This window comes from Anarhichas minor, unplaced genomic scaffold (assembly GCF_050575085.1).
Source record: "Anarhichas minor isolate MPS153535 unplaced genomic scaffold, ASM5057508v1 ptg000026l, whole genome shotgun sequence".
Lineage (NCBI taxonomy): Eukaryota > Metazoa > Chordata > Actinopteri > Perciformes > Anarhichadidae > Anarhichas > Anarhichas minor.
In genome coordinates, this window is record NW_027466472.1 from 3,235,544 (window position 1) to 3,260,657 (window position 25,114).

Here is a 25,114-nt window from a genome sequence, read left to right on the forward strand (position 1 = left end):
ATGTTTTAAGTCTCAATTCATTAAAAAGATGAATTAAAAAGAAAAGCAATGGATAAAGTCCTTGAATAGCGTTTTAGTTACTCTGTGAAGAAAATAATCAGATTTTCTTTTCCGACTGGCGCTCTGTAAACTAACTGTTGTGATTCTCTCCTGCAACTTGATTGGATGCCGTCGGATTGGTTAAAACTAAAAGGATCTGGAGAACTAAGCGTCGACTTGCTGGAAGTGAATAGAGAGTTAACGTTAGTTGATTCAGGAAATTAATTTGATTAGTGGCACACTTTATAAAAACATACTTTTTAATCTTTGGGCTTTGGGTAAAGTATCAACTTCTCACACCAACACATTCACAGTCACACGCCTGCAATACGTTCACGTATAATTTAACCCTTTAATGTTGGATGTGGAAGTGTAAGGTTCATTTTGAAGCAAAAACATCCCCAAGACTCAGCAGTAATTTAGGATACATTACCCTGAAACAAGTTAGTAAAAAAAACATCACAGTTGAAGCAGGCAGTTCTTAAACCTTTTATAATGTGGCCGGAAATGTCTGCTGACAGCTCAAGGTTAGATTTGTAATTCTGATGTCACATAGTTTTTACTGCACAGTGAATGGAGGAGGTGTGAAGCTTAATTTTCAGTTGTTTTAGACACAAGTTGACATGAAAGGCATAATTGGATTTGAAGTAAATATTGTAGGATGGAGTGAATCTGCTTCTGTGTACCAGAAGTGACCAGTCTTGAAGCAGAAGCCCCTTCAGTGAAAACCTCAGATCCCCAAGGAGTCTTTCTGCACGTTGCAACCCAACAGAGCATTTCCTGCTTCCACACATTCCTTCACACATGACGCTGAAAAACACACACAACACAAGTCATCAGCGGACTGAATGTGGGCAAACAGATGATTTTAACCAGCAAACACTGTTAAAAACAACAGATTAACACTTATTATTTTGGTTTTTACCTTTCTGAGCTCGGAGCCATGACACAGCCTTCATAGCCAGAAGCTCCCACTCTTCCTGAGCATCCATCTTGAAACCATGAAGCCAGGTCAGAGCCAGAATGGTGGCCCACACGTCCTGGTTCACCTGATTCACCAAATCAAACAATACAAAACTAAATCAAAAAGAACAAAGAAGATATAGCACAAAGGAAAAATCTGACTTCCTAACAACAATTGAAAAAAAGAAACTTAAATACTGTCCATTGAAAAATAAATCCCATTATTAATTTGTGTTGTTATATTTGACAATAACTCACCGATGCAGGCTTTGGCTTTTCCACCTCCTCGCTGGTCTTTCCCAGTGCAGCAGCCAGATCTGGATCCAGCACCCAGCAGCCAGACGCCTTCTGGAGGGAGACCAGCTGCAGCAAAGGGTCTCTGGGTGGCTGTTTGGGCAGGCCGGCTTCAGAGGAGAAAATCACAGTGAGAAGATAAAAATAATCTCTGTGGTTTATTGGACTGGTATGTATTTAGAGCAATTGTTTTAATTTTGTCTTTTTTCTTATTGTTTTCCTATTTGATACTGACGTATTGATGCCAGTATATTACAGGAAATAAATATGAGTGAATTACTAAACTAAAAAGTGACATGCTGAACTTGAAAACACTGATTCACATTTCTCTTTTCTAATAATATTGTTGATCCTTATTTGGAATCGGTTTTCACCTTTCATCATTACCTGCTAGCTACTAATTAGCTATAAACACAAAGTAGAGCCGATGGGCTGATCTCATTAGTTTTGCAAGTATTTCGTCATTAATCAAAGTATTGGACAAATAAAAAGTTCGACCTGATGAAAGCACTGGATTTAAAGTCAGATAATCACCAAATGTATTACAAATCATCCTGAGGGAGACATGAATGTGTGTACAAAATGACATGGTAATAACACAACAGTTGTGAGCAGGTGTATCTTCAATAACCTTACTTACTCAAGCTACATGGATCGGGTTTAATTTTAAATCCGGTTCCAATGTACATCGCTTAAAGAGAAAAAGAGACGTAGAACATTACACAAAAGCAACAACAGTAAATACAAGGAAGGAACTTAAATTGTAAGATGCAGAAATTCTCAATGTATAAACCACTGCACCACAAACCAGTGAGTACAAAGAAAATAAACTATTTAAATCAATAACAGCCACGTCAGCGACACTGGTATTGTTTTCACTTAGTGAGCCTGTGTGTGAGTGTTTAAATTTCCGTCTGCGGACATATTTTGTCACTGCCATAACGTCGCAACCGTGCAAGATGCAGTCACAAAGCTTCACTGGTGTGTCGTTGAGGTCAAAATGAAGGCAGAGTTCTAAGATGGGTGTGGTTCGACCAAGGGTGCCGGCAGTAAGGGGGATGCAAAACGATCCCATTGCAAAAACGGTCTCTAGTTTAATTATATCTTTAAAAATATAATAATTACATATTAAATCATAAACAATGTGAGTAACTAATATTTTAACACAGCAAACTTACAGTTCACGACGGCGTTAATGAGGCTGTGACAACAACTAATCATTGAAATTAGCCCTCCCATATTTAAACTTCATGTGACTCCAGCTAGCTGCATTTGCAGAATAAAACTATTATTTAGATCATTTCTCATTTCAACGTCCTGCTGATTCCAGTGATGACTGAGTTTCCACAATATTCAATAGTCATAATAAACACTAGTCCATCCACTGCTCTGCTGGGGAAGTAAATCATTAACTGTCTTTGGCACAAATCTAATGTGGTGCTTTAGAAATATGATCAAATTTCCTGTGCAGATACCAGCTGTTGTATAGTTGGGTAAGCCAGGCATCTCTTTGGGGCATAACAGTCCATGGTGATGTAAAAAATGTTTTGGGGTATTTTTGTTTAGAGAACAAAAGGCCCTGAAAGTGAACTGTTACATTTATCACACAGTAAAATCTGAAATAGTGAAACCAGTATGATGTGGTAGAGGAAAATAGTAAGACTTACAATCATCAACATCACACTCCTCAGACTCATCACGCTCACTGGACAGAGACATAGGCTGTAGGCTTCCGTAGCAGTGAGAAACACCATGACTCTCCAGAGAATTATTCTGTGGTTTCACTAAGGCAACTAGCTTCTTCTTCATATTGGAGAATATATTTCGGCTGGCGCCTCCCTTCTCTCTGCTCATAGAAGCTGTTGAGAGAGCACACAGCCTGATTATTATCCATTATCCCTCTGTGACTCATCATTATTGTTGTTATTAATATAAATATTACCATTAGTATTGCTAAACCATTAGTAGTAGTATTAGTATTGTTATTAGCATGAGTATCAAAGGAACCAAGAGCCACATTGGGCATTTTGGTGAAGTATTCCTTCATATTATTTATTCCTCTCAGCAGAAGTTGTTTTCATAATAAATCCACTGGCCGCGGTCATCGCCATGAAGCAACGTGTTCCCCAATGGCATGTCTCTTTAATGTGGGACAATGACAACTCCAGAAGGATCTTAAAACAAGGGAACGAAGAAGGTTCTGCTGTTTGAAGGAGCTCTCAATAAATCTGAGCAGTGACGAGGATTCTGCTGAGAGTCCTGGGCAACTATATGTTGCATATGTCCAGGACTGCCAGAACTCCTACATACAGTAGTTCATGCTGTTTGCTCAGTCTCTATCCATGTACTGTATTTATAGTAATACACAATTGTGTGTTAAAAATCACAGTTACCTTGTAGACTTACATTTAGTACGACCATGGCTGGTAATAGATAAGAATACAAGGAGATTAGGGTTAACTTTGAGGTTAAAAAGATAAAGAGAAATAGGTCAGGACGTTACCTGATAATGATGAAAGATAAACATTAACTGCTAAACTAGTGGTTTCTGAGATTAGTTCAATGACCAGGCGGCAATCTCCCGTACTGAAAACTGAAGCCAATGCTGAAGTGCCTTAAACTTGCATTATTATTAATGACCAGCAGGGGGCGACGCCACTGATGAAAAAATAAGTTTGATTGTAAAGAAGTCAATGAGAAAACGACCCTATTTCTAACTTTATTAATTACCTCAGTAAACATGTCCACTTCTTATACACAGTATACTAGAGTTCATCCTGTCTTTGAGATTAAAAAGTATGAAGTCAATATATGAGCCATGAGAATTGCTAAACCAAAAATATCAACAAAACTACTGGTTTGGGACCTTATTACAATGACTAATAACAAGCAGTTAAAATTGTTCAAAATATCTCAAAAGTGCAGAAAAGTGTGGAAATAGACAAATATGTGTTCCACTCCGATTCAGCTTTGAAGATTTTTACTTACCATTCCTCAAAGGAACATCACAGGACAAATTCTGGAGCTTAATACAGCCCATCATCACTTTGAGATAAAAAAAAACAAAGTATGAAGTCAAGATATGAGCCATGAGAATTGCTAAACCAAAAAATATCAACAAAACTACTGTTTTCTGACCTTATTACAATGACGCACAACAAGCAGTTAAAATTGTTCAAAATATCTCAAAAGTGTAGAAAAGTGTAGAAATAGACAGATATGTGTTCCACTCCGATTCAGCTTTGAAGATTTTTACTTACCATTCCTCACAGGAACATGACAGGACAAATTCTGGAGCATACTACAGCCCATCATCACTTTGAGATAAAAAAAAAAAGTATGAGGTCAAGATATGAGCCAAGACAATAACTAAAGAAACAATATCAACAAAACTACTGTTTTCTGAGCTTATTACAATGACTAACAACAAGCAGTTAAATTAAAATGTCTCATAAGTTTCCATACAAACAGATGTGCACACGCAAACACACTGAGCACTCAACAAATGCTCGCTCTCATCTCAAAAACAAATTAAAACAGTGATTTGTAGATGATCAGTGATTTTCTTAATGTTAAAGTCGTCCCTCAGCATGCTTCTCTACAGTATCATTCATGGTCAGCTAGTATCTAGTAAGTAGAGCATAACTGTAGTTTTTTATATTTCCTTGAAAACACTTACTGGGTGTTGGAACATTTCTGCGCACCAGAGGTCCTTGAATAGCTTCGCTGTTGCCTTTGTTGACAGCAATGAAGGCAGTGAAGGCACTGCTCACTCCTGATTGGACACTGAGATCGACCACCTTCTTCTTCTTCACTTCTCCATCTTCCTCTTCTTCACACTCTCTCTCCTCCATCTCCAGGGAGCGAATCAGAGTCCGAGCAGCCAACCGGTGGACTGTTAATCTGCAGAGAAGAGACGTTAACACATCTACACATAGATGTACCATATTATAATAAACACATTCATTATGCATTTTAGGGTTTACGCATTGAATTGTAGAGAAATAGTGTAAAGCACTTTAACGATATTGCTCTGCTGCAGGATTCTCAGGGTTTCTTTCATCGCCACGGTTTGCATGTTTGCATTTGCAAAGTTAATGTGTTTTATTTATTTTTATGCAGCATTCTTGATTTTATTTGAATATAACAGAAACCATCTTGAGAAATGTTGGAAACCTATTATGTTATGAACAGTTACCTGATGTTTCATGTAACTTCAGATGCTTTGCAAGGTTTTTCCAGGTATTTAGGGAAAAAAAAGAATTCAATGTCTTGTTTCTTGTAGCATATTTTTTGACTAAATAATTACATATAAAGCCATTCTCCACATTGTGTGTGTCAGCCACTGAGCAGATCTTTAATGAATCAGTGCAACATTCTTTTATTAAACTGTGTCTTGTTTCTCATCCATAGCTACAGTTTTACTTTATCTAAATAATTAAATACATAACAGTGTTGTTTTACCCAGTGTCCTCTGCAGGTCTGAGACTGAAGTGAAGCTGGTTCTGAGAGGGATGACCTGCCAGACTGTACTTCACCGTCACACAGCCCTCTGAGGCCTCTGAACTCTGACAAAGCATCAGAGTTAGAAACCATTTGTATCATCATAATTGACCTGAGAAATCTAACCAGAAAGTGATTTCACTAGAAGGTGTTACTGCTCCTACCTGTCCAGTGAGCTGGGCATAAACCAGTGACCTTTGACCCTGGAACAGTGCTGTGATTGGTGGAGAGAGAGCAGTGACAGAAACTCCCTTTGGCAAATCCCACGTGACTGAGATGTCCACCACAGCTGGTTGCAGAGCAAATCGCAGCGACTGCATCACCTGATGAGTAAAAACAATTTACAAAAAGTTGGGAGAGGCACTGAGTTTAAATAAATGGGAATTTACATTTCTTATCGTGTCGTCTGTCCTAATTGCATTTTTCATTAGAATTGATACAGAGGCTGTGATGTCTTACTTTGGGTTGCATCCTGTCCGTCCCTGTGATGAACTGAGCGTGACCTCCTCCTTCCTTGGCCAACCCGTTGATGAGAGCAGAGCTGGCCCCTTCCCCAATCCCAAAAGAGAAACACCTACAATACAGTAGTTTTGTTTTTAACACACAACGTTTGAAAATGAGACATATTCTGGGAACTGTGTGGGTGTTTTGTTGTGTTTTTTTTATTTCACCTGTGGGAACCTGAGTTCTGCTTCACCAGATTGATGACTTCTTTGGTGTTCCCCACCTCTCCGTCAGTAAAGACAAATAGCTACGGAGGAGAGTTTACACATCACACCCATAAAGTCACACCCAAAAAACATGCAGCATGTGTTGAGTCATCCAAATATTTTTTGATAGCTACAAGAGATATTTGTACAACCTGTTTAACACATGTGTGTGTGAGTGTGTGTGTGTTACTTGTCTAGGTTGATTGGGAATGCAGCGCTGACTGTAAATGTGTTTGAGGGGCTCAAGGATCTCAGTTCCTCCCAGATCAGCCCCCATCTTGTCAACTTTCTTCAGAGCCTCTTCCATGGTCTTCTGGTTGTACTCTACACTCTTACTGTCACCAGAAACACATGAATGAACTCATGGTGCAATGAACACATGAACAACAAGTGACAATACAGGCGATAATAAACTTTGTTAGACTGAGTGACCTGAGGGAGTGACTTACGGGAAGATGTGTTCATAGCTGGACCCAAAACTGTAGATGTTGAAATAGCAGCCTAGTGGTACGCTCTTCAACAGGAGCAGCAGAGTGTCCTTAAGGGAGGAGAGAGAAGATGGTGAAGGTCACTGGGTGAGAGAGACACTATGAATGATTATATGATATAAATAACACATAATTAATACCCTGGCACTCTTTATTTGTCCACCACTCATACTGCCAGATCGATCCAATAAGAAGACAAACTCTCCACATGAAGCGACTGAAGACGTCACAGCCTGGGGGAACTCAGGGTACAGGCTCAGCATCACTACTGGATCACCCATCAGAGTGCCTGAAACACAGAGCAGAAACAGAAAAATATACACAACTCTGCACTCAGCTATTTACAAATCGAATACTTACTCATTACATCAGTTTGAATGTAATGGCCTTGTTATTTGCAAACACCTTCTCTAACGGTCACTCACCAGGCTTGGAGGAGGCCTGTCCTGCCTCCACCACAGCAGTGGGCTGGTGGGCATCTTTGTAATAAATCAGCAGTTCAACATCTCTGTCAAACTTGTGTCCTGCAGCCAACTTGACCTGCAGTTCAAAAAACAATAATTACAAATCATTACCAATATAGTGATATTTATTTTTCTCAGTAATAACAAACAATCATCACTAGAACTCTACCTACCGCGGCCTGGGTTTGCTCTGTGTTGAGGTGCTGGAGAGGGTCCAGGGGACAGTTGGACTCTACTTTAGAGATGGGACGAGGAGAGGACACTCGGGCAGAGAAAGACAGACTGTAGGGCACCAGAGAGGCTGGAACAGAGGTCACCTGAACGTTGCCACCTTCACTACCTAACATGAGACAAGTTTGAAATGATGTAATCAAAGAGGTGTTACAAACTGAAGTCCTTTGGTCCAGTTGTAACTATGACACAGGGAGACTAGATAAGTGAAAGTGCAATCAAAATAATATTGAAGACTTTTTGTGATTCTAAATAAGGAACAAAAATACAGAATAAAGTGTCCATCCAAAAGATACATAAATAAAGCTTATTCTCAAGTAAATGTGCAAATAATGTCATGAGGTGCATTAGAATCCTCTGTTTTTTTTGTACACTACTACTACTAAATTATTTATTTTCTCTGTTGTTATTTTTCAGTTCTGTATTCCTGCATTTCTGTTTTCACCAGTATACTGTTGTGCATGTGACTGATGCAATAAAACCGTCTGTATGGACAGGTGTGGTGTGCACTAAGTTGAAGCTTAAGGGCTCCTGATGAAGGTGTTGGCTGGTTTTCCTACCCTGAGGTTGGTAGCGAGGGTTGAGCACAGCAGGCAGACAAAACCTCAGCCCTTCATCAGCCTGCACAGCCAGCTCAATGACGTACTCCAGCCTGATGGAGGCGCTCTCTCCTGGAGGCAGGCTGCCCACACTCAGAGAGAATATATCTGGACTCTGCTCACTCTCCTCCAACAGGAAGGCCTGCTGACCGGAGCTCAAAGCATCGTCATACTCCTCACGAGCCTGAAACACAGATGACACATGTGAGCAACGTTTGCTGTGTTTTAAAGCTCCTCCGTGAGCAACTCTTTAGTGTCCAGCTCACCTCCTGTTTCTCCTTCACCTCAGCTACAATGTGTGTCTGTCCAATCTTAGCACTGAAATGACAGACAGCAGCATCTCCAGGCAGAGGGAAGACAAAAACAGCCTCTAGTGGTTTGTCCTCCTTGTTCTCATAGTTCAGAGTGGAGACCACTGTAGCCACATGGTCCCTCACCTCCAGCTCCACCTCCACGCTCTTCAGAGGAACTGACCGACAAACAGAAGGAAACGCAATGAACACAGACCGCGTGAAAACGTCTTTGTGTTTTGTGGGTGACAATATTTGCAAATGGTTGATGGTACCTAATTAAAGTCCCCGAATTTATAGATTTAATCATTCACCTCTAGAATAAATGTGTAGCTTTTCATATTCAGGTTTAGATATATGTTAGATATGTTAAATATGTTTGTAAAAGCCCCTTCCTGCCATGAGGCTCAAACACAAACCTTTACATGGACGAACATACACAAGCAAATGTATTCACACACACCACAATCATTCTCGCACATGATGTATGAATTATGTTTTCAAACAGCATCTGTACCTGGTTCCTTATTTATATTGAGCAGACCACAGCAGTTCACCATCATGCCTTTTCAACAGGTTACACTGTCAAGGAAGCTATAGCTGTAAAAAATAAAATAAAATAAAATAATGGGAAAGGAAATTAAACTCTGTTATGCCAACATTCACTGCATGCCATTGAACATGTTGTGACACCATGCATGTTCATTCCAATTTCCTAAAACTCTCTCTTCATATAATTAGCTACATGCAAGTACAATATGATTGTTCATATGATGAGTTACGCTTTCTAATTTAGCTGGTGTGTGTAACCTCCATAAACACCTGTAGCCTCTACATGTTTTATTTATTTATTTTTGAAACCTGTGGGTTTGTTTGTTCAATCTCTCTCCCCAGGAATTATGGATCATTACTGTAAATGCAGAGTCTGCATGAAACAAAGTAGAAAGATGACAGGAGGAGTGAAACAAAAATGTATATAAAAGCAGCATTTTGTTCACCTGATGTATATGTATAACACACTTGGTTTAACGTAATACAAGTGTATAATCCAATCATTGAAACAATACAGGTGCCTACCTCCGTGTCCTCTGCAGCAGTAAGCGTCTGGATATCAAATACGCAAGGCTTCCGCTTAAGGTTGTGCAGTCAAACCCAAGCCACGCCTACAGTTTAAGCACCTAGCAGGTGGGGTTTTCCCGTCACAGGCCATACAACCCTTTCATTACATACTCAGGAATGCTGCTCGGCATGAAGTCACTTCCTGTTTGGACTTCCTGTTTGCTTCAACAGCTCTTCCCGCCCCGCCCCCCTCTTGCTGCTCCTGTCCCTAAAATCCCTGCTCAACAGGATTATATATATAATATATATATATAATATACACACTATAAATATATATATAAATATATATATATATATATATATATATATATATATATATATATATATATATATATATATATATATATAATCCCTGCTCAGCAGGATTATAAATATATATACATATAAATACATGAAACTAATACCTATTCAGTATATATACTGGAAAGGTTTTAGTTTAGTGTTTTAATCAGTTTTTTTATCATATATTCAATAATGAATTCATAGATCTTTTTCATAATATTGTTTTTCTATATTAATAATCAGTTAATTAAATCAGTTACTAATAACTAATTTTCAATCAGTTATAGTTCTGGTAATTAAATTAATTCATCAACAACTTTATTTCATTTCATTCACACATACATATATATTTACATGTACATATATATATATATATATATATATATATGTACATATATATACATATATATACATATATATATATACATATATATTTACATGTACATATATATATATATATATACATATATATACATATATATATACATAAATATATATATATATATATACATATATATATACATATATATATATATACATATATATATATATTTACATGTACATAAATATATATATATATATATATATATATATGTATATATATATGTATATATATATATATATATATATATATATATATATATATATGTATATATATACATATATATATATATATATATATATATATATATATATATATATATATATATACATATATATATATATATTTATGTACATGTATATGTATATATATATGTATATATATATATATGTATACGTATATATATATATATATATATACATATATATATATATATATATATATATATATATATACATATATATATATATATATACATATATATATATATACATATATATACATATATATATATATATATACATATATATATATATACATATATATATATATATATACATATATATATATATATATACATATATATATATATATATATATATATATATATATATATATATATATATATATATATATATGTATATATATGTATATATATATATGTATATATATATATATATGTATATATATATATATATATATATATATACGTATATATATATATATATATATATATATATATATATATATATATATATATATATATATATGTATATATATGTATATATATATATGTATATATATATATATATATGTATATATATATATATATATATATATATATATACGTATATATATATATATATATATATATATATATATATATAGCAATCCTAAGGCAGAGGAAATCAATCAAGACAGTTAATATTAACAGCAGCAAAACAAATGTCAGCAAACGTGTTTATTAACTCTCAGTAACACATGTGCATATACTTTATATTTTTTAAATAAGTTGATGAAAAGAGAAACATTTATCAATAATGTTCACACAGGGATGCAAACTTAGAAGATTGACACATTTTACACAGCAGAATATATACATATTCACATATAAATCATTTACATGGATGTCTTGTGTAAATTTAAATAAATAAAATAAAAAGGTGACAGTCAGAACTGACATCTCTGTGACAGCAACATGAACACATGAGAAGGATCTACTGGTTGTCTTATTAGTGAAGGCTTTGTACAGGATGAGAGCTAATGTAACTGTAACCTTAAGTACAGGATGGTCAAATGGAGATATTACAAATGAACTAATGTCTTAATTCAAAGCTACGGCTGCTGAATGTTTGTCCATCGTTCTCCCCTCAGCTCCTGGCTCTCTGTAACAAAACATGAACAGAATCAGCAAAATACTCAAATTCAGTGTATTCGTGTAGTTAATCTCAACGTTTGAAACGTTACCGGACTTAAAGTGATATATCAGGTTCACAACCTGTCTACCTGAGCTCACGTTGGTCTGTTTATGTACATGACATAAAGTATAAATCATCTGTAAAATCATCACAAACTCAGTAAGATATTATTCAACCTCTGAGGTTTGAAAGTGAAGTTTTTAAAAGTTAATTTACAAGGCTTACTACAGTCGGATGCAGGCAGCCGAGCTGCCGGTAATAGCGCACCGGCACTCAATGCATCTTGGGATATGCTGGGCCGCGAAGCGTACATCAGATGTGTCCTCCAAATCTCCGACGAGAAGGCTGCATTCGTCGGCTGCATTGAAGGACTCTTCAACAAAAATGCGAAATGGGACAGCACTAGTCGCAGCGCTGTGACGCAACCGGTCTACGAATGCAGCCTCCGAAGGATGCAGACCCTGAATTGGGACACAGCTATTGTCTTGCTCAGGGACACTTTGGCACAAAAAAAATGGCTGAACAAGTCAATGACGGGCATGACGATCTATTGGGATAATAGTCTTAAAGATACTATTCTTCATTTCCTACCAAGAAAGTAAACTAGCTTTTCACTAACTCTTGGTACAGCTCAGAAGCTGTGCACTCTTATTATTAAATAAATACTGTCTGCAGCAAAACCAAGTAGGAGGAATTATCAACACTAAAACAAACTGGGTTTACAGCAGTTGAACAGGAAACATTCACTAACCTCACCTGCAGCTGGCATCCAGTAAATGATAGGTTTGATAGATTAGTTTCCCCACCGGATACTCCCTCCAGGACTAGTCACACTCATGGAGTTACATGCATTGCACCCTGTCTTCCTGTTTTTTTTACCCATTCTTCCCCGACTCTATAGTGCTGTGATGCTGTGCGGTCAAGCCTCCCACTGATCTACTTTCACTTTCTGAATGAAAACAAAAACCTTTTTGTAGTTTGCAAAGGTGTTGCAACGAAACGCACCATGAGCACAACACTTCCTGCGTCAAAACTTTCACATTCACTCCTTAACTAAAACAAGATGAAACATTTTTAAATAGTTTATTTTTTCATAAGGTAGTTGAGAAACCGACCAGAACTAAAGCCCTGACACAACAGAGTACCAAAACTGAAAAATACCCCAATCCTTCACCTCTCCTTCTTTTACAACATTCACTCCAACAAACTGAAGTTCAACACTGTCCCTAGCGTTGGCTAGCAACTGATGGCCTTCTTTGGATTGTCACTAGAAATGTGGGGAACTAGGGAGACTTGCAGTTGTAAAACACAGTTTTTTGATTTTGTGAGGAAAAGAGAGAGTGATGGATGGAGGGCAGAGGGGGGGTTGGGGAAAGCGCAAGTGGAACACCCTGGCCAGTAATGTATGCGGGCCTATTGTGGTGAATCAATGCACCGTGCTATAATGGGGGGTAAGGGGGGTACAAGGCTGTAGGGGAGCTATGACGACATGTCTTCTGCCTCATGGCATGCCCCCCAATGCTAGGAAACGCACCCGAAGCCACCTCAGTGTCAACTAGTCTCTTATCCGAGTTAAACAGTGCTTCTTCCGTTATTTTTCTTTCCCAGGAGCTGGCCAGAGACAAGAGCCCAAGGACAGACAAACGTGAAGACTGAATACTTTTGCTACACAGACAGGATTGCTGTGATACTGTGCACAGTTTCCTCTGCTGACAGGTTGCGGTGAAAGTCTATCACATGAACGGGCATGTGTGGTCTCTGCTAAATGCTGTGGTGTCTGAACAAAATCAAAAAAAAAAAAAGAAAGTCTACCATGATGAACTGAGGTGAGCACATCTGCTTTTTATTTTGTATGCAAACCATAATTAAAAAATGTACTCAGCATGCACTCATTTTGTACTTCAGTGTTAGTGATTAAAAAATTGTCTGAACATTCCTAGATGACATTATTGCACCGTGATGGAGGAAGTTGTACACCATAATATGCTGTTTTAGTCCGTTGATGGGCAAACTCAGCAAAAGATGAGCAGTTACGTTAAAACATGTTAAAATACATATTATATATATTATAAATAAATAATCAGATCAGATAATGCATCAGGGACGAGTCTTTTTGCTCTTCATTCAAGGAACCACGCCAATCAATTTCAACTGCTCTGCTGAATGCAGGCTGGCAGAGCGGAGGGAGCAGTTGTTTATAGGCCTCACGCTTTGTTTTGGTGTCAGCCTTGTGAAAGCACAGACTATGAGAACAACACCAGAGTATTGTAATCTAAATAAAGATGACAAGAACACAAAGACAAAGAACAATAGTGGCTTCTGTACAGACAAAGCTGAGAGAAATGTGGGGAGGGATTTTTTTGGTGGGGGGAGTTAAGGAGTGGGTGATGACATGAGGACACATGGATGACTGACGCAAAATGATCAAATAAGCACAAAACACTGCTGAACAATAGGGGTCAGGTCATTTCATCCATTTAGCAAGCGGGAAACGCTTTTCACATCTCGTTAAAGAACTCATTTGGTAACGATTGTTCAGCTCAGCTAAACGTCTTGTTTGAGCTACAACATTTTCAACATGCTTTTCTAAAAGACAATTACTGCTTAAAAAATGAAAAATAAAGCATTCACTAAAAACTTAAAATAAGTTTTATTAAAGCTGACTTTGTTAATATTTTTATATGAACGATGGATCAAGTGACTATGTGTAATGTGACTTCCACAGCTGTACCATTTCTGTTCATGTTTACCGCTCAGCAGCAGCTGATGGCGGTTTTTAGTAAAAACCACCAGGATGAAGTGACTTGTGGGACAGGCAAAGATAGCAACTAGCTGCTGAACATAATGGAGAATTTAGAGGCAAGAAGTTGGTGGAGAGTAAAATAGAGCTAAAAGGAGACTTAACGTTAGACTGTGTCAGGTGTCCAGAGACACACCACTCCATTGAATGCTAATATTTTTCTGCGTCTGCTCTGCTGTATGTGTAAATGGCAGTTGTTTGTCGCCATATCAAAACAATGTTTTTTTTCATGATATGAATGATATAAATTATTGGTTCATTCTGCATTCTAATTTAAAAGTTAGCCTTTGCCTTCTGCCATCACTGTTCAGTGGCATCAAATTGGATACAGTGTGTTTTGTATTGAAGGTGATGGCAAAAAAACATTTGATTTATTTTATTTCATGCAGGTAGATCTCTGCAGGACACGATGTCACAGGACAGAGGAAGATTCTGGGACGGGAGTGGAAAGCCGGTGTTTATTCTGGCTTATCTTCTCCTCCTGGCTTTGCCGTGCATGGGCTTCCTCCCCAACTTTTGGTCACGAGTGTTAACGCTGTCTTTGAACTCGCACACACACCAGCACATCACAGAGCAGGCCATTCTCAACGTCACCATGGAGACTCTGAGGGGCATCAAAAACCACCAGGGGAGCCATGCAGAAGAAGAGGTGAGCCGATATTTACTTCACATTCACATGAAAATACCTACTTTTTGCTATTACATGAGAGCTTTATTGTATTATCTTAATAACAGTTTTAATGACGTTTTTTTGAGCACATCTCATTAAAATGATAATAACAAAAATCAGCCTGTATCCCTCCCAGACCAGACTGGGCCGTGGCTTCTGGAGAGCCGTGGGAGAGGTGGTGAAGTCCAATGCGGCCATGGACTTCTTGAGCTCCACCAGGTCCGACCCGGTGTACCACTTTGATTCAGAGCGTGTGGACAGCTCCATGGGGATGTTGCGGCAGTTCTGGGCTCAGACTCTGCTCTCAGTACGAGCCAAAGAGTACCAGAGTGCTCGGCACAGCTTGGGACAGCTATTTCACTCCCTGCAGGTACACAGCACCGTAAAGAAGGGTCCGATGACGTATGGATGAGGAGAGCAGTTCGTACCATGCTTCCAGTTGTTGGCCTCTTGTGGGAGCATAAAGCCTAACAATTCGTCATAAAACAAACTCATTGCTCAACCTTGGAAGTACAGGAATCTTTAAAACATGTCAGAATATTACGGGCATTACCCAACAATGGGCACTCATAAATACAATAGCGTTTTTAAATGCAGAAGGAAAACAGATGTTTCACACTTGTCTTGATTAGGGTTGCAAAATTCCATGAGTATTCTTGGTGAACACTTTCCATGGGAATAAACAGGAATTCTGTGAGATTTTAAAGGAAATAATGGGAATAATTTGGAAATATCCTCAGGCTGTATTTACCATGTCATATGCAGATAGAAACATACCTTTTACCATATCATAAGCAAACATAATCCATTTTTTTGCCAAAGAAATCCAGTGTTAATTTGTCAAATACATACTACGGGAAATGTGCCATGTGGTGAGTTAGCTAGCTGGCAAGTTAACTAACGGGGAAAACTAGCAGAAACTTACTTAGCAAAAACTAGCAGAAGGTGAAGTTATAAACTGTGTACTTTGCTTTCTTCTATTCTGAGAGCATGTATTCTGTTTGTGAGCTGCACATGTGACGGGAGAATGCACTGTGCATTGTACTGAATTTCTAATTGAGATGCAGACAAATGATCTCTAAAAGTGATTGTGCTGCTAAATGCAGTAGAAGTTTCAATTCAATTAAATGGCCATACATTTAACCAAAACATGACATAAGACCTATTGCATTTTTATGTTTCTTTTCCTTTTATAATAAAAATGGTCCCGCATGAACTCAGGTTGTGGTTTTCCAGCCTTTTAAAACATCATTCTACATGTGTCACACTGCTAGCATGGATACCAACTTGTATGTTGCAATGGCTGAAATATTGCCATGATATTAAAGTCAATATGTGCTGAAATAAACTTATGTAATGCTTTGCCTTTCAAATTTCTGTTACGCCAGGACTTTTACAGCCACAGTAACTGGGTTGAGATGGGCCAGCGCTTCATTTACCTCCACCTGCTGCAGCCAGAGGAGCCTGCCATCCCTGTGGCTGCAGGTAGGTCTTCACATCTGTGATCACACAGGCACCGACCCAATTGTGTAATTGTGATTAATATCGTGACAATGATTTGATTTCAACCATCGCCCAGCCCTAACCTGCAGACACGGGGGCTTTTCCAAATGGGTTCCTTATACGCGAGACATTTATTGTCCTCTTCATCAAACAGCACCACATTTGGAGTCATAATACTGTATTCTCTGCTCCTTCACATGTACTTTTTACTGTCGTGTAATTTAGGATTTTTTTAATCTATTGCAGAATATTGTGATTATCTAAATCAACCTAGGTCTGAAAAGTTCGACACTTGTAGCCTAAACTGCAAAGTACCAATATTCTCTTGTGTAAATTAACAGTAATATGTTCTTAAAATAAATCAAGGTACAATAAAAAATTTAAAATAAATAAAAAAAATAAATAAATCAAGGTACATATCTTTCAGTTTAAGATAATTGTTATCACTTCACAGAAATGGGGGTGGAAAAGAATCAATAAAGTATTACGGTTAAGTTAATGACCTAAATATAACCCAACAATCTAAGTTTGAGCTGCAACGATTAGCTGATTAATCCATCGGTCAATCAACAGAAAATTAATCAGCATCTATTTTATTAATTAATTGCTTAAGCCATTTTTGAAGCACATTCTCTGAATCCTGCTCAAATGTGACGATTTGTAAATGGCTTGTTCACCGTTTCTTATATTAAATGATAAATTGAAAATAATTGGCAGATTCATTGATAACAAAAAAACAAACACTTGTCAGTTGCAGCCCTGATCTGAAGTATATCCAAAATTTATGATGGCTATCGTGACTGTATAGAGTTGTAGGTACATCTCGTTATATCATACCAAAACCTCACATAATGAACTTTATACAAAAGATGTGGCCTTCAATCCCAAAACTCAACCCAAACACCCAATTCCCAAACAAAGATAATATTATGATAGCAATATTTATACTATTACTACTGCAGTAATGATTGGTAGCTTTAATGGGCCTCATTAACAATACACTAACCCCCTCGTCCTGTCTGTCCACAGAAGACACTCCTACCTGTATGGAGTGCTTCAGTGCCACCTGTCGAGACAACCTCCTGGCAAGAATGACAAACGGACAGCAGGAGACCCAGCTGCTCACCACTGGCTACTTCAGCACTTTCCCCCCAAAACCTCACGGTATGTACGGGAAACTTCAGCCACCAATAGCTGCAGTCCTGCCAAATAAAGCAAAGGGATATATGTACACTCAAAGAGCTTTTTTTCCATATAGAACGTGGTTTTGTGAATGTTATTACTTTTTGAACACACTCCATAAAGCTTTAAAACATACGGACTGTTTCTTTTTCAGGCAAATGTAGCCATGGAGGCATTCTGGACCACAGCCGCTACCTGGGGGCCAAAGGGGGCATCAACAAGGACAGCACCTCACCTCTCTTCTCCCCTCACCATTACCTCCACATGGAAGCTGCCAATTTAGCTATGGAGGCCACCCTGAGTGTACTGAGAGACATCAGAGACACCGTGGGCCAGAAAACCTTCCTCAGGTAGGTTTTGACAACTGTTTTACAGGTAATTATTATTTCCACCTCAGGAATTGTTGAATTAAACAATATATTATCATATTGCTGTTGAGTGCATTTCTTTATTTGCTACACATCCTTTGGCAGGCTCTTCAGCATGAAGCAGGTCCCCGCATTGGTATTTGTCATAGACACCACAGGCAGCATGTTTGAAGAGATCACTGCCGCTCGCTACCGGGCCCACTCCATCATCCAGAGCCGAGCCAGCAGCCCAGGGCAGCCGGGCACCTTTCTACTTGTGCCCTTCCATGACCCAGGTGAGGGTAGAACAAATCATCTTAAGACCTGGTTAAAAGAAATGGTGCCTTTAAAGTCCCCCTGACCACTACAAAGAGATGCACTAAGGAAACTTAGATGTATGCTTCAATTTTTAAGTAAACAACACACACCTAAGGTCACAAGAAACTAATCTTCGCTTTAATGTCCACAAAACAACGAAACAATGAAAAGGAATCAAACTCACCTTACATAGTTTTAGGTAATCTGGCCTTCACTTTATTTCCTTTCTCTGTTCAATAGTTATGTTCCTCAGGTCTCACTGATTTCCTCGTTCAACCATAACAATGAGCTAAATGCTTTACCCTCACTCAACTAAAGGCAGCCTGGCTCCAACATTACCCTCCATGTACCTCCACAAACATTTCCTTTCTCGCCATCCCAAACAATTCTCTTCCCTTTGACCCCCAGGCCACGCCCCCTTACACCTGTGATCCTTGAAGGAAACAGATCACCTGACCAGAGAGTATGCATGGCAGACAAGTGAAAGCATGGGTGACATGTAGATAGATCAACAGAGGTTTAACTTTGAGGTTTTCAGCATTAAACCATCTAATTCTATATATATATATCCTTTCCCTAACATTTGTGGTGGTGAGACAAGGGTACGAATATTTGTTATGGTCTAAAGCTGAAAAGTACGTTGCATTGTGGGTAATGTAGGCACCAGGTTTTGACAGAGAAGGATAGTTTGTGGAAGACAAAAAACACAATTTTTCTGCTTCTGCTGCATTGATCAAACTTTTTCTATATATTTATAGAAGCGTAATGCTAAATGTGTGCAGTACTCTGTGCAGAAATCTTAATTAATTAATCTTTCCTGCTTCAACATGACAATGTTTGCACAAATCCAGGTTCATAAAGAAATGAGTTTGAAACTGCGTTCAGTCTTTGTGCTAAGCTAACTGGCTTCTGGCTGTAGCTACAGTATATATTTACTGCAAAAACATAACAGTGTGTTGAAATATTCCTTTAAAACTGGTGCAAGCCCTCTGAATTGTTGTTTAGCAATTACATTAAGATTCAACAATTTAAAAAGTTAAATGTGGTGGTTAGCATCCTAAAAGATCTCCTGTTATTCAGCAGATGTTGCTTGCCATGTAACATTTCTACCGCCTGTGCTCTGCAGAGATAGGACCGGTCTATGAGACCGATGACCCAAATCAGTTTATGCAGCACATGGAGAACCTGATGGCGCTGGGAGGAGGAGACGAACCAGAGATGTGTCTCTCTGCCATTCAGGTACATTTGGATGCCGTGTCTTTTGTGATCAGGTGTGTGCATGAGTGTGTGAACACGTAAAGTAGCTCATTTCCCATCTTGCTGTGTGTTTTTCAGCTGGCACTCACTCACAGTCCACCGCTGTCGGAGATCTTTGTATTCACCGATGCTTCCCCAAAAGACGCCCACTTGTTTGACGTGGTAAAGGCCCTCGCACTTGAGAAACAGAGCAAGGTAGGTTTTCATTTGAAAGAGAATTCGTCGCAAATAAACACATGCAGTTGTAAGTTATGGAGATATTTTCTGATTCTCAGCTGTAAATCCTACATCTAAATAAACACATTTAAATGTTTGAATTCAAACTAGTGAAGTAGCATTACATGTATTGCATTTTAGGATGGATGTTTTCCTGTAATGAACTTAATGAGTACAGCCTTCTTGTGTCTTGTAGCAAGGGGACTGCAATCAAGCAAGTCCTCGCATGTTTCTTTCTGCTCAACCATCGGTCACGTTATGGGCTGATTTTCCCACAGGTGACTTTTCTCCTAACTGAAGACCCCAAATACACATCGGAGAGTAGAGGGAGGAGGAAGAGGAGGAAGAGGAGGAGGAGGAGAAGGGAACTTTTGTCCCCTGATCGTTTCTCCCTCTACTCTTCCCTGTCCTCCCTGTCAGGAGGACTGACAATATTCACCACCAACTCTGACATCCGCAGTGTCTCTGCCATAGTGGAGGATAACACAGCCATCGACAAGGTTCGGAAGCAAGATCTCTAACCCTAATCCTTTGCTGAGCCAAGTCAAATGTATTCCTAACAAAGAAGGCAACTCAGTGATTCCCGTTTTTTCTCTTGCGAGTAGACGTTGCTTGCAACTTCTTGTCAATGCTTGCTCACGTATGTCTACTGATTGTGAGAAGAGCAATTTTTACAGTGAAGTTTTAGCATTTGTGCTGAAAACAGCTTCCTTGTGCAGCTTAAAATGAGGTGGATGAGAGCAAAGAGAGAGAGGATCTAAAACAATGAGCTGAAATACGTTAAAAGAAAGCTGAGGGGAGTGGCAAGGTTTGGCAATGATTATTTTGCAGTGATGAATAATGTTCTTTTGTATACAAATTGTGATGTGATCCATTTTGTTTTAGAAAAATTAATAGAAGATGTCATTGAAGTGGGAACGTGCATGTTTGGTTTTTTTGTTTGTTCATTGGGATGTCCCAGTAGTTGTTGCCTTCCTCCTACTGTTCACATTACAAGCACATTTTATTTCTCCCCCCTCCCCAGGTGACCCTCCTCCATGTGGAAAGTGACGAAGAGTTGATGTCCTCCCATTCCTTCAGAGTTGACAGCTCAGTGAAAAACGTCACACTACACGTCACTGGCATCCTCACAGAGTGTGTCCTCACCAGCCCATCAGGTAACTGCAGGGCAAAGTTGTAAGCATAAGCTGCAAGCCATATCGCAGCAGCTTTATTCGTTTCGTCTATCGTCTGTGAACGGCACTTTGTACTTGCTCCTAAAGTCCTGCAATACCACTACTCTTCTTTGCATTTGATGAGTTCATTTTGCTCTTCTTGTTAGACCAAAGCCAGTCTCTGTTGAGCCAGCAAGGCCCTCTGGCAGAGTTGGAGCGCTTCGTTGGTCTGTACCGTATCAGCCTGCTGTCTCCTATACAGCCAGGCAAGTGGAAACTCCAAGCCAAGAGTGACGGACACCTCACATTCAATGTGATAGGTAAAAGAAAAACATGTTAGACATTGAGGAAAATCAACAGTTATTTAACGGTGCGTTCACTCTTATTTAACTCTCCTTGTGCTGAGAAAAGATTTTGTGTTTTGATCTGCACCCCCAGGTGACAGCAGTGTAGATTTCCTGTATTACTTTGCCACAGTAACCAATGAGACACACCCAGGTCTGGCCAGAGTGGAGGGTAGTCCAGTAGCAGGTAAGAGATGTTTTTTCTAATATAATTAGGGATGTATCAGTGACATGAAGTCTCATGACCAGGAATGTGTCGGACATTTGGCTAAACGGCCTTGTGCCTAATGTGATTTCTTAGGTGTTCCTGCCTTTCTGGTGCTGGCTGTGACGGGCCTGGCTCCAGATGAGGAGGCGTCTTTCAGTCACGTGACCCTGCTGGGAGCTGACGGGGAAAGCATCCAGCAGGTCAAGCTGAACTCCTCCTCCTCATCATCTTCATCATCCTACTCTGTGGAGGAGCTGGTGGGATGGTTGGACTCTGTTCCCATAGTCCCATTCTGTGTTCGGCTGACGGGCCGAGACAGCAGAGGAGACAAGCTGGAGAGGGTTTCCGCAGAGAGGGTTCAGCCCACTCACGTTCAGATACAGGTAGTGATAAAGAAGACATGGGCTGTGTCTTTTAGCTCTTTGTTTTGGTTTTATGGCCCGCACCTTGTTTTGGTTCATCCATATCCAGATGCAACAAGCAGTTTACAGAAACTAACAGGCGGACATGATAATCCAGAATAGTACCAGTATTAGCTCCCCTAATACTGATTGTCAGAGTCTACAGCTTGTTCTGCTGCCTCCAAGTGGTTAAAACTCAATCATTGCTGCTTCATAGAAAAGGAAAACAGCACTAAAACTGCTGGTTGTTTTCCATTTTAAGTAGGAGTTAAAATATCTCACCTTACAAAATGTCAAATTATGACTTTTCCTGTTGCAGCTTTCCATAAAACTGTGTTGGTGGATTTTCTGGTTCATGGAGTTTCACATTGACGTACCTCAAATCAGCTGGCTCTTGTTGTGATGATGTTTCACAGTTTATGTGTCTCTGTCTCTTCAGGTGTTGTCTGTCCCTCGCCTGGTACCTGGTCACAGCTCAATGGTGTCCTTTGACATCCTGAACCATGGCCCAACCCGACTCTTCAGTCTGACTGCTGATGACGACTGTGGATATCTTCATAAGAGAGGACCTCACAGGTAGAAAAAGACTCTCGCCATTCCATTTCTTACTGTATATGTCCTCCCTTTGCAATCATGTAGGATCATAGGAATGTGATATTAGAAAACCACATTTCATGCCCTTTATGGACTCTTGTCTCTAAATGTAGAAGAACTACTTGAAAACATTTGTTCTCTAAGTTCGAGTTTCTGTCCCTCAGGTTCCATGTTGCAGAACAAGGGTCTTTCCGCGGTCAGGTGGACGTCCTCACTCCTGCCACAGCTCAGGCAGGAGCGACTGTCACCCTAACACTCACTGTGCACGCTCTTGACTCTCTGGACTCAAATTACGCAGTGGCCTACATGACTGTGATCCCTCCGGTGAACATGAGCTGAAAACTAATAGGATACACTCCGTTTGGGGACAACTTTAATTGTTTTATACAGAGGTTTACTGTTAGTTGTTTTGTCCGTAAAGATCATTAATTCATCTTGAATTTTCTGTGTCTGACATCACTTACTCTTTCTCTTGCAGGATCCTGACACGTCCCCACCATCCTGCTCTGCTGCACGAGTACAGTCCACGTGTCCTTCCACTTGCAACGAGTCTAGCTGGAGCGTATTTATGGTCGTGTCAGACAGGGGGCGCGCCGGCCTCGCTGCCCTTCAGCTACAGAGCGGTGAAGGCATTCTGACTTTATTCCACAGCCCCCCACCCACAGAGGACAGCCTGGGAGAGGACCGGCCCGGCCAGGACCAGCAACAGGCACACAGGGACAAGACAACCAGTGGAGGTCACCGCCACCACCACAAGGCCAGATTAGAGAAAGGAGACCCACCTCTGAATGTTTCTGAATGGTCCCCTGGCTCATCTCAGCCGCTGTGGGTGACGTACACGTCCAGCTGCTGCTCTGCTCAGGCTGAGCTGCTGGTGTGGGACACAGCTGGAAACATGAAGCGCTGCCATCTAACGTCTGGCCAGCTGAGAGACAGGAGCACAGAAACCAGTGGAGCTGGACGGATTACACCCACACCAGTGTTTTTCTTGTTGTTGGGTCTGCTGTGGTCTTTTCTGCTTTAGGTCGATGTGATTACAAATGTTTTGCAAGTCAAATCTATGTGTTGATCACTGGGTACCAGCAGCCCACACAAAAGAGACACAAAAGACAGATACAACTGAAAAAAGAAAAGAAAAGTAGTCTGATAAGGAAAGAAACATATCTTTCTTAATGACTGATTTGTGCTTGCTACTGTAATTTGTAAAGAATGTGCACTAAATAAAGAGTTAATAATTGTATTATTGAATTATTGAATTATTTGCTGTTCTGGACATCTGATATCACAAAGAATACATTACTGCCAAGAAGTGAATAATTTGGACATTTTCAGCAAGGAAATAATAATACTTCTGGTGGACTTTAAGGAAAAAAACATATAAAGCAAATAAATAACAGCCACGCATGTGTGTACAGTGTGACCGTTACCGTCTATTACATCCGCAGCATACTTTAGTCACCAAGACAAAGTAAACATCAAACAAGATTAACATCATATTTGTACCTTACAGTTTATAGGATAGAGAGGTCTGATAATGTGTAACTGATAAACAGTAGGCCCTTATCAGAACATGAATGACTTATTGCCTGAATAAGTGAAAGTAGTAACATATTCTTAGACACCTTCTGGGTTATCAGATCTCAGCCCTTCGGTCCGTTTATCAGGCTGGGTGTGTGATAAAATGCAGATAAGAACAGATGCAGTACAATAAATATAAACTTAAGGGGGATAATTTCACTACCTGATATGTGGCGGGAAAAAGATAACATCACAGTGAAAATATTGTTAGTAAATGCTATTTATTTTGGCTAGTAGGCCTACATAGATTTTGCTCCTGGTGGTCATATTTGAGGCCAGATAAAATGTGACAGAATGTGATTTTATTAGTAGTCCCCCGTCTTTGTCTTCTCAGCTCTCACAATGACTTTGAAGTGACATTTACATCCGTCTTACCTCGTGCAACTTGTTGAATTTCAATTGACACTGGACACACATACCATGAGAACATATTGAGAAACCAACCGCCTGCGCTTCATTTCAACACAAGAGGAAGACATTTATAAAGACAAGACAAGACAAGACATTTATAAAGAATGATTTGATCCTTTTGATAATAAAAAAATCCCGTGTTATACAACAAGGAAGTTGAACTTTTCTAATCAGTTGTCGTTTAGATATTGTAACTTGTGCTCAGCCTGGGCGATAATTGACATTTCCATTTAGAACTGATTAACTGGTCAGGCAGTTGCTCATTACAAGATGACACAGAAGCAATATATAAGAAGACATGGACACACAAAGCGCGTGAGTTAAGAGGACGATCGGGTTCAGACTGAGC

The 25,114-nt window shown here is 39.3% G+C and overlaps 2 protein-coding genes across 3 annotated transcripts; one reads left to right on the forward strand and one right to left on the reverse strand.

Moving 5' to 3' along the window:
* Nucleotides 1-377: 377 nt before the first annotated feature.
* On the reverse strand, nucleotides 378-9,768 carry LOC142958910 (von Willebrand factor A domain-containing protein 5A-like). Of its 2 annotated transcripts, XM_076099929.1 has the most exons (21): nucleotides 9,659-9,768; nucleotides 9,099-9,181; nucleotides 8,558-8,760; nucleotides 8,253-8,475; nucleotides 7,635-7,801; nucleotides 7,423-7,537; nucleotides 7,138-7,286; nucleotides 6,959-7,047; nucleotides 6,700-6,844; nucleotides 6,471-6,550; nucleotides 6,259-6,373; nucleotides 5,964-6,122; nucleotides 5,761-5,864; nucleotides 4,976-5,199; nucleotides 4,557-4,613; nucleotides 4,285-4,341; nucleotides 2,964-3,155; nucleotides 1,937-1,987; nucleotides 1,261-1,406; nucleotides 965-1,088; nucleotides 378-849 (listed from the first exon to the last, which is right to left on the reverse strand). In XM_076099929.1, exons 2-21 carry the CDS (start codon nucleotides 9,142-9,144, stop codon nucleotides 770-772), a joined length of 2,526 nt encoding a protein of 841 aa, XP_075956044.1. In that variant the 5' UTR covers nucleotides 9,145-9,181; nucleotides 9,659-9,768; the 3' UTR covers nucleotides 378-769. The 2 variants fall into 2 exon arrangements, with proteins under 2 accessions (XP_075956044.1, XP_075956045.1); XM_076099930.1 differs by lacking the exons at nucleotides 378-849; nucleotides 965-1,088; nucleotides 1,261-1,406; nucleotides 1,937-1,987; nucleotides 9,659-9,768 and adding an exon at nucleotides 3,703-3,719 and having other exon boundaries at nucleotides 3,132-3,155; nucleotides 9,099-9,159.
* A 5,223-nt stretch (nucleotides 9,769-14,991) lies between these two features.
* Nucleotides 14,992-23,800, forward strand: vwa7 (von Willebrand factor A domain containing 7). The gene is made up of 16 exons (XM_076100945.1): nucleotides 14,992-15,231; nucleotides 15,389-15,622; nucleotides 16,641-16,737; nucleotides 17,785-17,919; nucleotides 18,092-18,287; nucleotides 18,411-18,580; nucleotides 19,729-19,841; nucleotides 19,938-20,054; nucleotides 20,354-20,575; nucleotides 21,100-21,232; nucleotides 21,397-21,549; nucleotides 21,668-21,760; nucleotides 21,875-22,164; nucleotides 22,622-22,758; nucleotides 22,941-23,100; nucleotides 23,255-23,800. The coding sequence occupies exons 1-16, from the start codon at nucleotides 14,992-14,994 to the stop codon at nucleotides 23,798-23,800; spliced, it is 3,036 nt and encodes a 1,011-aa protein (XP_075957060.1).
* Nucleotides 23,801-25,114: the final 1,314 nt, after the last annotated feature.